The following is a 17,731-nucleotide window of genomic DNA, read 5'->3' as shown; positions in this document are numbered from 1 at the left end:
AAAACTCCATTACATTCATTTGTGTATTCCTGGCAATAAATATGTATTCTTACATCAAAACCGTGTCTCCTGATTGAATTTCTATTTGTTTTTTTAATTAAAAAAATTGAGCAACTGTAACAAAATCTTACAGATGTGTGCGATTGAGTCAACTCAACAACTTGAAATCATGAAAGCAACCTAAGAAGGATTATTATCGATCGTAGCGGTAAAACAAACTCCTCAACGACTCTTTCAAAAGAAGCAAGGCAGAATGACAGAAAGACAATTCTTTATTTGTCACAGCAGAAGTAACAAAGGATGTTTGCAAAGATCACCCTCACAAAACTCCTTAAAGAAAAAACAAGTTGGTGTTTTTATTTCCTTTATTCGTCACACACATTAGAGCTGTTATTTATTCACTGATATTTCCTCTCATGGTTGTTTGTTTTTTAACTTCCTCACTGAAACACGCGGAGCAGCAGGAGGAGGAGGAGGAGGAGGAGGAGTCAGTGTCTTACTGCTGACGCCAAAATGCAACCGTCCAATAAAAAAAAATGAAGATCAGGAAGCGGCTTATTTTGAGGGGAAATCAGGACGTGGATTACGGAGAGAGTTAAGCAAAGAGGGAATGGAGTTATCAACCCTCTGATGTGGGAGGCTTGTACCAGGGGACAGGCTTTCTGAATGATCTGGAAGTAAAACGCGGTAATATCAGGTGTTTTCTCAGCGTAGTCATCCAGGTAACAAATTAAATCTGCTCCTCTGAACAGACCCTTAGTTTGAGATCGACGGATCAAAAGGAAAAACCTCCTTATCTGTACATCAGCACGATTTAATGTGACTGTATTTGTGCACTCTGAGGGATATATTTACACGTTTGTCAGTTGTGAAGCGTGCCAGTAAGAGCTTGGTGGGGTGTGACTATGAACTGTGTGTTTGTGTTAGCGCCCACATAACTCCTTCTTCACCGAGTGAACCGCTCCTGTTCCTCTCATTCGGACACTCTCCGGTAGAAGTAGAGATAGCCCAGGTCTTTGGGAGGTTTCTCCGAAGCGCAGACCTTCTGATCGTTGAAGATGACCCACCTGTGGAGCAGAGAGATCGCTCGGTTCACAAAGGGCCACGACATAACCGACAGGCTATGGATTTGATCATGTTCACATAATAGAGTCGCTTTTTTAAATCATAGGGTCTTGTTTTAAAATGAAAAACGCTTTCGTCATATTAGGTTTCTTTGTGCAATCTCAGGTTGTTTATTTGTGTAAGAAGCACTCTGCAGTTACTCAATGAGCTCCCAGAAGAAAGATATATAACATTTTAAATAAATTAAAGTGTTACAACTGTGTCACAGTTAAATGAAAAACCTGGTTAAAGTACCATTTTTGTACTGATGCACAATTTAAACCACTGTTTCACATCAGCAACAACTATTGTTCACAGCAGACGTGGAGTGTGGTGCCCCCTGCTGAGGCGATGTCGAATACTTTGACAGATTTAAAGAAATACAACTTTTAATGAATAAATGACCTTCTGATTGAGAACAATAAGCACATAACCTATTAGACTGTGACATACTCAGGTTTTGTTTCGACAGTTCGACTTATAAATGACATATTGAGTCCTTGAAATAGCAAGAATAGAAACACATAATGAAAGAAAGACTTACTGGTGATCCTTCTTGATGTGGCAGACGTAGTGGCCGCACATTGTGCTCGTCCCCATGTGACTGATGAACGCAAACAGCTCGTACTCTGGAGAAAGGAGGGAAGCCATTAGATCAATCGCAGTTACACCATGTACATAAGATCAAAATATGAAATGTAATAATAGCGGATGACTGCTGTCTACATTTCAGGTTTCTGAACAAAACAGAGTGGTGCAGGAATGAGTCTGAAAACCCGGATATGAGTTAGCATTTTAGCACTTCCGGTCCAAAGCTTAAGAAGGGTGGTTGCTAACAAGGGTCCAAGTGAGACTACCAAACGTCATCACGCTGAACATTAGCCGCCTTTAGCTTAGCGGTGGTGACGTGAAGTCAGGTGACTGTGATGTCGTTTGTTTGTAGCTTAACTTTTTACTTCTGGCGAGAGCATCAATGCTTCAGAAATGAGGGAGAATGAATATGTGAAGATTATCCTGCTGAACTAATCAAATAAGTATCATAAGTGTGTGTTTGCTACAGAGCTTTTTTTCTGCCATATCTGAAAGTTAAATGGAAAAATTCCGTTATATATATATATATTGTTAGGCACAATGTTGATTATTCTCTCAGAACTAGCTACATACATGGGTCTGGGGTAGAGATCTACAGAATTGGTTTTGGCAACCGCTGTGTCAACTCGTGGCTCACGACATGTCTTGTGAATTAACTCAACGTAATGCCTCCTCTGATGGGACTCACTTCCTGGTCCGTCTTTGACCCGGGGGCCAGGCGGGGGGGGCTCCCTGCCGCCCTCGCTCTCTGCCGCTGAGCGACCGCCTTCAGACACGTCCATCGACTCCAGGTCGTCCAGGTGGGAGAAGATCCAGTCCACCGCCCGGTCCAGGACATTACTCTGTCAAACAAGAGGAGGAGACGTCATCAAGAATGTCAATAACTTCAGCTTTTGGAGAAAGTGTGGATTTTACCGAACAAGTTAGAGGAACCACGAGAGCTGATGCCGTTTCTTCACAGGCGGACAATAAGATTACAAAAACACTGCGGTTACATCAGATGGATGACACTCATTTCCTACACGGCATTATGTGGTAGCTGCTAGGCCTGAATCATTTAAATAAATACACTGACTTATATTGCAATTACAATATAATTTGGGACATCAGGGCGAATTATAGCTTTTACATCATTATCCTTTTTCATTGTACTTAGTATAACATGATCATGGTGTGCTTTTTGATGTGTATGTACCAAACAATTATGTTTTATAAAGACTGTAAATTATAATGTCTTATCTGCTACCTCATAATATTTAATTTGAAACTGTATTACAAGCTTTTCGCCTTCATCAAATGGAGAGATTCTACACATGTTAAACCCTTGTAGCTGCATTTTATTTTCAATGAGTTGATAATTTAATAACGCATTTAAAATGCTATTAGAGTCGACTTCTATAAAGGGGCCACATGTTGGATAATCTCATAATGATATAACTAGAATACTGAAAATGTAATTGTATAATAAAAAGAGCTCGGCTCTGCCTCAACATGACACAGGTACTGAGGCTAAATATGGCAACAAATACGTTTATCTAATCTCAGTCATTTAAAATGAGGGTCACACAAACCGCCATCGGCTGCTTTTTGTCCTCCTAATATGTAATGGTGTGATAATGACAAAGTGGGGAAACATTTTGAAATCTAGATCTCAACCTAACCCTAATTATCCTTAAAAAAACGTCTTTAGTTGCTTCAGTTAGAGCCCAAAGCCAATTACTAGTTATTATCCGTGTTTTTTCTGCAACGTGTTGTCCTGAGACACATTGCACTCAGATCTTTTTTAAATAATTACTAACAGTGTAATTTGCAGAAATATGAAGACCTGCGGTAGCAAATGTAAATGTCTTTGTCATTACCACATACCAGTAGTTATTTGAGTTAAATCCTGAAGGCATATAGGTCAACAACTAGTTTGAGTCTTTAAGAACGACCAAACTAGGCGTGTCAGATCTTTTAAAAATAATTTCTGACCGTTTACTTTGTGCAAATATGAAGACCTGTGGAAGCTAATGCAGATTTCTTTATCACAACCACATACTGGTGCTTCGGAGACATCTTAGTCCAGGGGGGTCAAACTCAATTTCATCACGGGCCACATCAGCATTATGGTTGCACTCAAAGGGCCGGTTGTAACTTTAAGACTATATGAAAATACATATATAAAACGTATGTATTATATGACATGATTGCCTCTGCATTGGATTATTATGGGATAGGGTAATAAGTAGTGATGGCAGTTTGACACTGAAGCTTCGAACGGAGCTTCAACCCTGGACTTCCTATTCCATAGAAACAGTGCTTCGAAGCTTACTTCAAATCACGTGACATGTGACGTCCGAAGCAGCAGCTGCTTCATTTCCTGAATGACCGCGAACTTGACTGGTTCGCGGTCCATTCACGCGATTCAATGCACTGCCTCGTCTCGATTCTGACAGGTGACAGGTTGAAACAGTTTTGAATTTGAGCGCTTCAACACTTTATGACTGCTCTAAACAATGCACAATGTGTGGGTTGTTGTCGTAGTTTGCGTTGTTGCTGTTGAGTTGTTGTTGTTATTGCATTTGATATCATTATAGAGCAAGCCAGGAAGAAAGATAGGTCGTTCTGGCTCGGGAAACAGTCTTCGAAATGTGGAGAAGTTGTGAACAAAAAGACAATTATCAGTAATATGAAAACAGTTAAATATTTCAAGGAATAGATAGCCCAGTGGGTAGAGCCGGCGGCCCGAATGCGGCGATGTCCTCCGCGCAGCGATGTCCTCCGCGCAGCGATGTCCTCCGCGCAGCGATGTCCTCCGCGCAGCTGGTTCAAAGCCCGGAATGGACGTATTTTAATCATTGCTTTTCAACTTTAATAACTGATAAAAGGCCCTCTCCTCCCAAAGTGTTTTCCAGCACTCTCTAGTCTCTTCTCAATAACCCAATACACACAATTATCAATCTTTAATTGCAAATAGAACATGATATTCAGTCTTAGTGTGTGTGTGTGCATCGAATATTTTTCAAGGCAAAGATACGTTAAACCCACTGCAGCCTTGCACTTCGCCAGGAGAGGTCGCTGTAACTGAAGCTTCGAGAAATAAACCTATTTCCGACACAATTGTCCAAGTGGTTCGACGCTTCATTCAAAGCTTCATTTTGCCATCACTAGTAATAAGTTAATAATTAACTACGTCTGAAAGCAGAAGTCTGGGGCAAATCATTGGAAGTCTCTTCAGCTGCGTGTGAGAGAGAGAGCGTGTGTGTGTTGCATGTAGCAGCATGTGAGAGAGTGTTGCGTGTGTGTGTCATGCATGTAGCAGCTGTGTGTGTAAACTGCCCCGCCCCCTCGCACACAGACGGGGGAGAGAGAGAGATCTCGTCTGGATTGGAAAGATCAAAAATACATCATAGACACATTTTGCAGTCTTTTTGCGTATTAGAAACGGAGTTGGCGACACTAAAACTGCAATATAATGTTTGTGTAGCAATAATACATGACATATTTTTTTAGATGTCTCCAGTACCGATAAAAAGACTGATAATGTCGGAGCGTAACGGTACCACGGTCTTTAATAATTCATTTGAACCTATTTTAATTTCTTGTCAGCTTTAATTCAAGGGAATTTCATTAGGATCACGGTAGATGCTTTATCTTACCTCTTGTTCTGTAAGCACTTTGGGCTGCTATTTATTGCATTTTTTACTTTATTATTTGCCCCTTTTGTTTGTTTGTTCGTTCACCATGTAAAATAAAGTGTATGATTCTCACCGTGGCTCTGAGTGCTTTGGTGGCCTGTTCCCGGCTGAAGCCCATGGACACGATGGTGGCCAGGTGCTCCTCAGAGAGGCTCTCAGTGGGCGTGGTGCCGGAGCTGCAGCCCGGCATCACCAGGGGGGAGGCGAAGTCTGCAGCCAATCAGAGCGAGGACAACATGAGTGAGAGTAAAACAGCAATCTTTCCCACTTCTCACCAAGCCTCCAGGAAGTGCGCCGGACTCCGAGGAAAATATTCGTTGTGGCCAAACGGCGGTACTACACTTCCGTATCAGTCGCTGGGCCCGGAAAGACTTTTTCCCATTGACTAACATTGGGAAAGAGACGTCTGTAAATCGTTCGATAATTTTTTTTAAACTACCCAGTATGAACACTTGTATAGCCCTTATTAAAAACATTCGGTCCTCAAGTTGTAAAATGTGCTAATAACGTTATTCTGAGTTATTTCCCTCGGCATTATGAACGCGCATCTAACCCACGGGACCGCGCCGCCCGGCACGTTCATGTGACGTGTTCAGTACTACATGAGTTTGACCTTTACCCATGGATGCACAATAAGAACGGATTATATGAATACTTTCGTGACGTTTCGCTCTCTCAAAGTTGGGCCATTTTGTCTTCATGCTCCAATGAGCAGCTCTCATAGGAATGAACGAGACCCCGCCTCCCACGCTGTATCCAGTTCTTATTATACATCCACACACAATATATTGTTTGCTTGTTTCGGTACATTAGTCGATGATGGAGACAGTTACGTCACATAAAATAAACAACTTTCTCTGCAGTGCAGCGGTCAAAATGGTTTCACAACCAAAATGAACGCAGAATATCGTCAGCAGGACTCTTTTGTACCAGCTGAGGCAATCACAGCGTCAATCAATATTTTACGCATGATTAAACGATTAAATAATCAAAATAGTAAATCAACATTGTGGCTCGTAAAGACAGTGAGAGGAGCGATCAGATTGATGGATGACTTGTTTTCATGCGAGTTCTCTCTGCACACCTGCGTCATCCATGTGGCCCATGATCCAGTTCATGGCAGCATCGATCCCAGTGTTCCCAGTGTAGTACACCGCCTTCCTGCACGCCTCCAGGGGGAATCCCATCTCACAAAGCTGGGACACAGTGGAGTCGTCGAGCACTGGAGCTGGATGTGTGGAGAGGGAAAAGTTAAATGACTTTGTGTAGAAACACCGATGTGAAATCATTGTTGTTTTGTGTTTCCTTAATAAATGGCAATAGACAACTTTCCTACTGTTTCACAAAAACGACTTGATCGCTTTTTGATTTCCTCAAAGGCTACTAATGGCGACCAATTAAAAGCCTTATTCAGACCGTCAGGAAAAAGCAATGAAGTGTATTATATTGTAATTAATTCCCATTCATTTCCACAGCTCTTTTACTAAGTGGACTCCCTCTCCTCGTGTGCTGCAACTACTTAGCTTAATGCAAATGAAGCCGAAAGAGCCGGCTCTTCTTAGTGAGCCGAGCCAAATGATCCGGCTCACTAAAAAGAGCCGGAATCCCCATCACTAATACGCAAAGAGATAGTATCTATAAGGGACGGCTCAATTCAAAATTCAAGTCACGTGACACGACTTGACGTCTCAACCCCCCCCCCCCCCCCTGCTCTCGGGGTGGACGCCCTCTCAGCCCTGGTCTGGCGGAAACACTGGCAGTCAACATTTACTACATAATGATACAATAAAGCAAAACAACTTGTCTATTGCCACGTTAAAAAAAACGTTTCAAATGAGATGCTGACAAAAGGCGAAATAATGAAATAATAAACAGAAAAATCAACTCATGTTCAACAAAATATAAATGAATGACTTTAGAATCACTTGACATGATGTGAAAATGAATAAATAGTTAGAAACCATGGCAACAGAAGGATGTGAGGAAACAGAAAAGGCAGAAACGAGGGAGGACAAATGAGAGATGAGGGGGGGGGGGGGGAGAAGAGCCGAAAACGCCAGACAGACTAACACAGCAGTGGGGAGTAGAGAGAGTCGTCTTCCTCGTTGCCATGGAAACCCAGGATACCTTTAACCTCCACGTCTGGGGTCATGAGAGGGGGCGGAGCCACCTCTGGAAGAAGCTCCTCCCCCGGCTGCTGACCGGTGGCTCGCAGCGCGCTCAGGTCCAGAGTGTCGGGAACGTCGATGCTCACGTCTGTATAGAAAGAAAAACTACACATTAATAACTCATCATTCACTTTAGAGCAAATGGTTGGTTAACACACTTTAATATTATAATGATGTACAACTGGGTGAGAAATGTTCAAATGTCCTCTGAGATGCTGTTACTTGTTACTGTTCGCCCACAGCAGGGATCTAGGGGAAATCATTCGGAATCTAATCAACATTTAAATACAACTTTTAAATGTTTTGAATGTCTCATAATTAGGTATTTCTGCACTTTGCAGGTAAAGATTAGGCGGCACTAATGTCATTAATATTATACCAGAATTAGATTAGTGTGTTGGCTGCATAGGATTGTTTCTGCCTCATGCCTTTAGAGCAGGGATGGGAAAATGGCGGACCGATTTTTACTTGATTTCGTTCGGCAGCCAAATACCGCAAAATAATCTGTGACGCGTTTGTGTGTATCGTGTTTGTTTCTCGGGGAAAACACTCACGGGAAACACCGGCTGTTGTTATGCCTGCTGTGACGTGAAGTTACTCCGTTCTCCGCTTGTAATTATGCCGAAGCTTCAAAGTTGTATTTATTATCTGAATTTGCCGAAACAAGTTTAATATTCTGAAAGACTTTGTTTAATTGAAATCAGATGAAAACAAACTGTCACGGACCCTGCCGTGTTATCTATGATTACTATACGCTTACATTCATAATGTGAGCCGGAGGGAGGGGGGGCGGCGCTGAGGAACAGCAGGGTGCGAGTGAGAGCTGTCTTCTTCCCTTTACAAGCTTCAAACATGTATTCATCGTGTGATGTTGGCAATAAAAGTTTCATATTCTAAAAGCCAAGACTTTGTTTATTTAAAATTTTAAAAAACACCCGAACCCCGAAAAACTATTATTTTTTTCACAAATCCATATTTATTTTTAAATGAGCCGTTGCGACCCTCTGTGGATGTCGGCATGAGCAAGAGAAAGGTGTCTGAGGAAAATCCCCCAAACAAGTGGGAGAAAGAATATCTTTTCACTGAATTCAGGGGTAAGCCACAACGCTGAGTGTGTGTGTGTGTGTGTGTGTGTGTGTGTGTGTGTGTGTGTGTGTGTGTGTGTGTGTGTGTGTGTGTGTGTTCCAAGTGAATCTGCGGCCCCCTGGTGGCCAGTACATAAATGATGTGGCCCCCACCACCATCCAAGTTGCCTATCCCTAATTTAGAGTTATGTTTAAGATTGAAAACGTTAACTGGAGTAGATAATCAGCTATTGTGCTTTTATTTATACTTATGGCAGGTTTTTTATTATTTTGGCCATGGGCAACAATCCGCCTCTACATCCGTCAAAATAATATTGAAAAAAAGACAAATGACACTTCATATTGTTCATATAGTGTTTTGTTACACCCTTCACCCCTATGTCCAACTTTGGGTTGTAACAATGCAGGAGATAAACAATCGCACTGCCTTTGATTTTCCACAAGACGGAAACACAGTTGATCTCTGCTCCACGATCTAAGATTTAACTTTTATGTGTGCCAATAGATTTCTCTGGAAATGAACCTATTTGCTGTGTGCCAGTGTAGTAGGAACAGGAAGTAATCAGAATCTGTTAGGTATTTATGTAAAAGTCTATAAACACACCCACAAGCTCATGAGAGGCAAAAGACACCAGTCGATCAGAAAGAGAAAGTATTTTGTCACGTTATGAAAGACAACTGTATAAATAACAGTGAGCCTGTTGAACATTATTGCTGCATGAGTAACAGGAGTTTCAAACAAGTCCCTTCAGACAATATTATCTGCTAATGTGAGATAAGTGGATTTCCAATTCAGGATCTTCTGTGTAGAGAAAGAAAAGCACTGATCGCTTGAACACAATCCTATAATAATAATAATATCTTTGCTCACCCAGTTTCTTGGGCACCCAGTCCAGGCCGAAGGTGAACTTCTTAATCTGGATGACCAGGTGATCGGGGAAAGAGGCGAAGCGGGTCGTTCTGACAAATGAGACGAAAGATGGAGTTAATCGAGGCATCTTAAAAGGTCACCTATTATGCACTTGTTCATGTCTCTTCTACATCAACATGTGTCCCCTCTTCTTCATGTCTCTTCTACATCAACATGTGTCCCCTCTTCTTCATGTCTCTTCTACATCAACATGTGTCCCCTCTTCTTCATGTCTCTTCTACATCAACATGTGTCCCCTCTTCTTCATGTCTCTTCTACATCAACATGTGTCCCCCTCTTCTTCATGTCTCTTCTACATCAACATGTGTCCCCTCTTCTTCATGTCTCTTCTACATCAACATGTGACCCCTCTTCTTCATGTCTCTTCTACATCAACATGTGTCCCCTCTTCTTCATGTCTCTTCTACATCAACATGTGTCCCCTCTTCTTCATGTCTCTTCTACATCAACATGTGTCCCCTCTTCTTCATGTCTCTTCTACATCAACATGTGTCCCCTCTTCTTCATGTCTCTTCTACATCAACATGTGTCCCCTCTTCTTCATGTCTCTTCTACATCAACATGTGTCCCCTCTTCTTCATGTCTCTTCTACATCAACATGTGACCCCTCTTCTTCATGTCTCTTCTACATCAACATGTGTCCCCTCTTCTTCATGTCTCTTCTACATCACCATGTGTCCCCTCTTCTTCATGTCTCTTCTACATCAACATGTGTCCCCTCTTCTACATGTCTCTTCTACATCAACATGTGTCCCCTCTTCTTCATGTCTCTTCTACATCAACATGTGTCCCCTCTTCTTCATGTCTCTTCTACATCACCATGTGTCCCCTCTTCTTCATGTCTCTTCTACATCAACATGTGTCCCCTCTTCTACATGTCTCTTCTACATCAACATGTGTCCCCTCTTCTTCATGTCTCTTCTACATCAACATGTGTCCCCTCTTCTTCATGTCTCTTCTACATCAACATGTGTCCCCTCTTCTACATGTCTCTTCTACATCAACATGTGTCCCCTCTTCTTCATGTCTCTTCTACATCAACATGTGTCCCCTCTTCTCCATGTCTCTTCTACATCAACATGTGTCCCCTCTTCTTCATGTCTCTTCTACATCAACATGTGTCCCCTCTTCTTCATGTCTTTTCTACATCAACATGTGTCCCCTCTTCTTCATGTCTCTTCTACATCAACATGTGTCCCCTCTTCTACATGTCCTCTTCTACATCAACATGTGTCCCCTCTTCTTCATGTCTCTTTCTACATCAACATGTGTCCCCCTCTTCTTCATGTCTCCTCTACATCAACATGTGTCCCCTCTTCTTCATGTCTCTTCTACATCAACATGTGTCCCCTCTTCTTCATGTCTCTTCTACATCAACATGTGTCCCCTCTTCTTCATGTCTCTTCTACATCAACATGTGTCCCCTCTTCTTCATGTCTCCTCTACATCAACATGTGTCCCCTCTTCTTCATGTCTCTTCTTCATCACCATGTGTCCCCTCTTCTTCATGTCTCTTCTACATCAACATGTGTCCCCTCTTCTTCATGTCTCTTCTACATCAACATGTGTCCCCTCTTCTTCATGTCTCTTCTACATCAACATGTGTCCCCTCTTCTTCATGTCTCTTCTACATCACCATGTGTCCCCTCTTCTTCATGTCTCTTCTACATCAACATGTGTCCCCTCTTCTTCATGTCTCTTCTACATCAACATGTGTCCCCTCTGTGGAAAGAGACTCTGAAAGTTTCAGGAACAAAGATTCTCTCTCTTTTTGATCCATTTCTATAAAAACCTGTCTGAAAATGAGCTGATCAGATTTTGGCCACTTTATGATGTCATAACGATGTGTTGTCTTGTGTAACCATTAGCCAATCAGCAACCAAGGTAACCCCCCCCCACCTTATCACCTGAATCTCCTCTAGAGCACCATTGTGTTCTTTGTAACCAAATCTCTCTCAGAGGGGCGTGGGGAGGGGCTCCTTATTTTCATCTCAAGTAACAGACAGAGAATCAGCACTTTGGAAACAGGGCTGAAACATAGGGGATTATGGGTAATGCTGCAATGATCTGTTTGGTGTTTCAGCCAATCAGAGACAGGCTCTGTATATATCTGAGACCTATAATATATTGATGAAAATTAGCATAATAGGGGACCTTTAAGATCTAACATCCCTTTCAGTGTGTGTGTGTGTGTGTGTGTGTGTGTGTGTGTGTGTGTGTGTGTGTGTGTGTGTGTGTGTGTGTGTGTGTGTGTCTTCATACTTGGTGGCAGTAGTCTTGGACTGCACGGCTGAGCTCCAGAAGTCTGTGAGCACCTCGGGTTCATTCAGCGCCGCCATGCAGGCTGTGAAGGGGATTTGAGCTCGCACTGTGGGGGCAGAGCTGTCCCCCTCCTCACGCCGGCGCTCTGCCTCCTGAAGCTCTTCTGTTGGACAAATATGCACAAGGTTGAGAAAAAAATCACAGTTACACTAAAAATGCAACTGGGAGAAATAAAGTTGACAGATGTCCGTCATACCTCAAGAAATGAATGGCAATGATAACTTTGGAGTATGTTTTGTCATAAATATTCAATGCTGAGCTATCTCTGGTCCTTTTTGTATCTGGTTTGAGATGCCAAGAGACAAAAGTAATGCAATAGGGGATTTTTTTTTACATGAGGGTTAGGGTTAGGGTGATGTTGGAAAAAAAAGTGTATAGTGTATTCCAATACATGAGTTTAACACCTACGTCACTTCCGGGCAAAAAGTACGCCCCGTACATTTTGAATGGCGGTCAATACAAGTTCTGAAGTTTTTGCCAATCCGATCAGAAATGTAAGAAAACCGTGGATTTCTGGATCTTCAAAGAGCGATGGCCAGTCAGGCAAACAATTACATTAAATCATTGGAAATCGATGATCGGGCTCGATATATGGTTAAATATAGCAGTAGGCGATCGATGTCCATAGATGAGAGTAACAGGTCACTTTACGGCCCCGCCCACTTTTGGGGGAAACCAACGCTGTCATTTGAACGGCGATCGAGCCTGAAGCCAGAGAGCTCTTCTGTTACTGTCCTTTGTTCTTAGAGGAAGTACAGAGACACTGAACTCTGGATTTGTTTTAATGTTTGAGGTGCAATAAACGACACAGCAGCTTGTTGGCATGATAAAACTATTATTTTCCGCCTGTTGTTTTCCCCAAAAAGTGGGCGGGGCCGTAATTTTCACCCGGAAGTGACGTAGGTGTTACTCTCATCTATTGTGAAAAACATTAACTCTAGCCTATGGACATTGTTTCCCCTCACCTGTGTTGGTGGCCTGGTCCATCTGCACTGGCAGTTGCACCATGTAATCCACCCTCTGTGTGTACTTGGCTTTCTGCGACTGCTGACACACAATCCTCTCCTCCACCAGGAACCTGAAGGCTTCAGACGGGTTGGACCCAGTGCGACAGTTCCTCTGTGGGGGAAAATAAATGCTAATGTCAGACAGAGAACAGTTGGTGACCATAAAAAAACGAGAAGCAGAGTGAGAGTGTGTTACTTTACCTCCACCATGTTTATGAAGTGCAATAAAAACTCCTGAGCATCCTGCTGCCGGTTGGTGGAGAACTCTGGGTGGCCTCGCCCAACGAGTGCTTTGAACATTCGAGGTGCTATGCCGATTTGGTCTCCCTGCGAACAGAGATTAAACAGTTAGATGTGTCAAGGGGGAGGGCTTATACACCATGTAGACCAGGGGGGTCAAACTCAATTTCATCACGGCACATTAGCATAATGGTTGCACTCAAAGGGCCGGTTGTAACTTTAAGACTATATAAAAATACATTATATTACATTATTGCCTATGCATTGGATTATTATGGGATAGGGTAATAACTTCATAAGTAACTACGTCTGAAAGCAGAAGTCTAAGGGAAATAATTGCAAGTCTCTTCAGTGAGAATGTCACAAAATGATTTAAAAAAACACATTTCCACATTCTGAAAACAAAGTAAAAAAAAAGTGACATTTTGGGGAAAAAAGTAACATTTCGAAAAATAAGTCAAATTCTGAGATAAAAGTCAAATTTGAGGTGCATTGTGGGACATGTAGTTTATGGGCAACGCTTCTGTAAATCGGCATGTAACCGTATAATAAACATATTATATTCTTTAAAAGCTCTTGTAGGGCCTGATCTAGACAAAAGTATTGGGACGCTCCCCTTAATCATTGAATTCAGTTGTTTCATTCAGTCCCATTGCCACAGGTGTATACAATCAAGCACCTAGCCATGCAGTCTGCCTTTACAAACATTTTCCAAAGAATGGGTCGTTCTAAAGAGCTCAGTGAATTTGTACGTGCTACTGCAATAGGATGCCACCGTTTCAACAAGTCAGTTTGTGACATTTCGTCTCTCCAACTTCATATTAATGCCTAAGAATTTGGATGTCATGAAAGCTAGGTGTAATGTGTAGGTGGCACAATACTTTTGTCTATATAGTGTATCTAAGACAAAGCTAAGAAGTGTGAATCAGCTGTTTCTTCCTACCCTGGGTTCAGATGCACCAGTTTCATCTGCAGGGTCTGGTGCTGGTTTGGAATAGTCTCCTGACAACAGACCGTAGCCGAGCTTGGCTCTGTGGAAAAGAAAACAAAGCTGACAACACTGCACATCCACACACACAGGAGGAGGATTTGGATAAAGGCCTACATGTATTTTTGGCTTTCAAATAGCTTGTTGGAATGACTAATCAGGAAGGAGATCTCTGTTGGGTGTGGACGTTTTTGGACAGCAACAAAACAAGAGATTGTTTGGCCAAAGAAAATAATTAAATCTGACATATTTCTGTTTCAAAACACGCGATTATATTGATTAATATAGTCTTATCATCTTATATCGGACAGTTGTGCCACGTTAAAGTGACAAGTCAAGTTGTTGGTTAGGACAGGGGTTCCCAAACTTTGCCATGCCAAGGGCCCCCATATAGCATTATCCTCTGGCGGGGACCCCCCTGCAAGTTGCAATTAAAAAAAAAATGATGAGTACATTATGATGGAAAATACGACAAATTAATCATACAGCTGAATACATTTTCTTAATATATATATTTGTATTAATAATTTAAAAAAATTGTATTTATCTTTTGTTTGTCATTCATTACATTCATTGTGTCTTCTGTTATAAACATTCTTACAATATTAAACAGTAAACATATTTTTAAAGCATTTTAAAGTGATTTCTGTCTTAATAATATTATATAATCTTGAACAGTAATATGAACGATTAACATATATTTTTAGCATTTTTGAAAGCTACTTATGCCTTAATAATATTATATATAATATTCAACAGTAATATTAACAATAAACATATTTATATTCATATATATAAACATCAATATTTGCTACATCCGTGCTCTCATCCAGCTGCAGAGCGAAATATCCACTCGCTCTCACTTGCTCCAAAAGCTGAGCAGATACTCAGTTTCACTCTCAGTAGCGGAGCTCGATTCTGATTGGCTTGAAGGGCGGTCGCGTGATTTAAAAACAATAAAATAAAATATTAATAAATAAAAAATATTAAAAGATTGGCATCAAAGGAGGACACACAGATTGATAGATATTTAAAAAAAGTAACTTTAAAAAAAGAAAAAAATTCCTCTTTCCCTCAAACTTTGCGTGACCCCCCCTGGAGGCCCCTGGCGGCCCCCCGGAGGGTCGGCCCCAACTTTGAAAAACACTGGGTTAGACACACATGAGCAACACCAAATTAAGGATTCACTTGTGTTTCCACAAAAAGAGACATAATGCTAAACTGACAAGGGGCCAAGTGTCAGTATAAGTGTGACTAAACCCTTCTGATAGCAAAAGAAGAGAGGGAGACGCATTTAAATATGGAGCTGCCTGGAAAGGAATCTGTCATCAGCTGTGTGTCTGACAACTGGCCCACTTTGAGTGTGTTTCAGTGGATGGCTCCTTTCATCGACTGTTACTAAGATGGTAGCTTTTTCAAGATATAATGGGAAAAAGGGTATGATGAGTGTTTGATTGCATAGAAATTGTTTTAAGTGAGAAGAGATTTGAAAAAGAACGCGCTTTGGAATTTGGAATTTTTGATCAAACGGGGTTCTTTTCTTTTTGCACAAACCACTGAAGCGGGCTTTCAGGCATCCAACAGTAACACAAGAGCTAGTTATAAAAGAGGCAGACACTCACACTTGGGTTTTGAAGTCCTGGGTGGGGTCGCTTGGGGCTTCATCAATGATCTTGTCGATGTTGGACACATACCTGGAAGACGTGAGTTGAAGGATATGAAATAAATCTTTGCATTCAGTATTTTACACATATATCTGGACAGTGTTGTTAGAGGAATATTCAACCAATCAGGAATAATTATTACAACCCTATTGCTGTAATAGCCAGCTTTAAACATAGTTTTTCATATTATTTCCATTGAAATTTGCCAAAATAATTCCATTGTCTTTTATAAGACAGTTGTTTTCAGCCTAACAGCTGGGAGTAACAGGAGGATGGGGGCTTTGTATAAAAGAGGGTGCTCACTTTTGCTGGAAGTCTGGCACGGTGAAGAGCACTTGCATGACAGAGTTGAGGTAGCAGCTGTTGCCCAGATTCTTCATGCCAGTCACACCGGGGCCAAACAGGGGCCGCAGGGTGGTCCCCGACTCCTGGATAACCTCCCACTCCCCAACGCGCTGGTTCACAGCGATCTCCAGCTCTGTCATCGTCCGCTCAGTCTGAGGACAGAGGAGTCAACGTGATTACAGGATGAAGGATGAAGGGGACAAGCAGGGCTCATTTCTGTTAATGAAGAGTATGACTAAATACGTCGAGAGATGAGGATAAGACAGAACCAGTGTCATTAAATACTTACAGGGCTCTTATCAAAATACAATATTGTTGACAAAAAAGGACTAGACTAAAATGTAGTTTAAAGGGGCCGTATTATGCTACTCTATTGGTTCATAATTGTATGTAGTTAGTGTCTCTACTGGGACATGTCTCCATGCTTTAATGTTCAAAAAGCTCTTTATTTCTCTCATACTCTCTCATGCTGCAGCACCTCTTTTCACCCTCTGTCTGACACCAGAGCCCAGTCTATTCTGATTGGTTAGCTGGCCGGCTCTGTGTGATTGGTCAACCGCTTAGATATGTCCCGCCCCTTTGCCTAACGTACAATGTGTTGGAGCGCTAGCCAATAGAAGCGCGAGTGTTACGTAGTGGTGTCACTCTGTTACAGAAGTAAACAAAGGAGTCCAATCTAGGCGTTTTAGGCAGAGGGGGAAGTGTGTGAAAAGCATATTTGGAAAAACACAATAGGGCGCATTTAAGAACTGCAAATTCTAAAGGAGGTTGAACGAATGATAAGGATGTTTTGACAGAACAAAGACTAAATAAAAAAGGCTTTTAAAATCAACACTGGGTACAGGCGATAATTGCTTTGCAGCATCTTCTAGGAAGGAAGACGCTACAAAACTCATCACCAAGTGCTGCCTGTTGTCTTATGCTCTATTGTAGCACAGCTCCTCCACCCCCTGTCTGTGCAACATCATTATGTGTGTGCAATACATTAGCAAGTCGAGAAACAACATTAAAGTACACAGTGAGAGGCACATTGCAGACAACTGTGTAATCTGCACTCTATCTGAAGAGAAGCAGGTGGCAAATAAATGTATAACAGCAGGGAAACAGAGAAAACACAGGTGTGGAGGAAAGTAGGCGGATAGGATGATGGGTAATGCATTCAAAGTAGGGCTGTCAAGTTAACGCCACTAATTATTTTAACGTGCGATTAACGCATGTGTATTTGTCCACGGCCCTCCCCGTAGTTTCAGAGCCCAAAGGCTTGACGTTGTTGTTGTTGTTGTTAGTTGGATGGTGGGAGATTCTAGCGAGAGATATGGATACAAAAAAAGGTGTTTTAAACAGCAAGCCGAGCACCCAGCAGATGCTGACAGACCCGCTCCTGCCGCTCGCTTGCGGCAGACCACACTTGAAAGTTTGCCGGGGAGACGCCTGGACAACAACAGCGATAGCTAAATGGTGGGCTACAGCTTAACACTGTGGAGGCTGCGTTAGATCATTCGGATCACATCCAACGTGTCGACTGCACATCACAGCGCATTATTTTGACCCACAGTGGGAACTTCAGTCTCTTTGACTGCTATGAAGACAGAGGAGCGGCATTTAG

At 42.0% G+C, this 17,731-nt stretch overlaps 1 protein-coding gene across 2 annotated transcripts in view; it reads right to left on the bottom strand.

Annotated features, from left to right (window-relative positions):
• Positions 1-254: 254 nt before the first annotated feature.
• The window catches only part of usp5 (ubiquitin specific peptidase 5 (isopeptidase T)), a 21,988-nt gene continuing 4,511 nt past the window's right edge, over positions 255-17,731 (bottom strand). The window contains exons 8-20 of one of the 2 annotated variants that reach the window (XM_034221569.1): positions 16,084-16,277; positions 15,739-15,810; positions 14,072-14,159; positions 13,090-13,215; positions 12,847-13,000; positions 11,822-11,984; positions 9,500-9,588; positions 7,446-7,631; positions 6,460-6,603; positions 5,449-5,585; positions 2,384-2,537; positions 1,649-1,733; positions 255-1,067 (exon numbers count right to left, since the gene is read on the bottom strand). In XM_034221569.1, the coding sequence (XP_034077460.1) occupies positions 974-1,067; positions 1,649-1,733; positions 2,384-2,537; positions 5,449-5,585; positions 6,460-6,603; positions 7,446-7,631; positions 9,500-9,588; positions 11,822-11,984; positions 12,847-13,000; positions 13,090-13,215; positions 14,072-14,159; positions 15,739-15,810; positions 16,084-16,277 (1,686 nt within the window). In that variant the 3' untranslated portion in view covers positions 255-973. The remainder of the gene's footprint in view (positions 1,068-1,648; positions 1,734-2,383; positions 2,538-5,448; positions 5,586-6,459; positions 6,604-7,445; positions 7,632-9,499; positions 9,589-11,821; positions 11,985-12,846; positions 13,001-13,089; positions 13,216-14,071; positions 14,160-15,738; positions 15,811-16,083; positions 16,278-17,731) is intronic. The other variant, XM_034221570.1, reaches the window with a different exon arrangement.

Source organism: Gymnodraco acuticeps, unplaced genomic scaffold (assembly GCF_902827175.1).
Source record: "Gymnodraco acuticeps unplaced genomic scaffold, fGymAcu1.1, whole genome shotgun sequence".
Taxonomy (NCBI): domain Eukaryota; kingdom Metazoa; phylum Chordata; class Actinopteri; order Perciformes; family Bathydraconidae; genus Gymnodraco; species Gymnodraco acuticeps.
The sequence above is the reverse complement of the archived record's forward strand: the minus strand, read 5'-3'. Positions and strand labels throughout refer to the sequence as shown.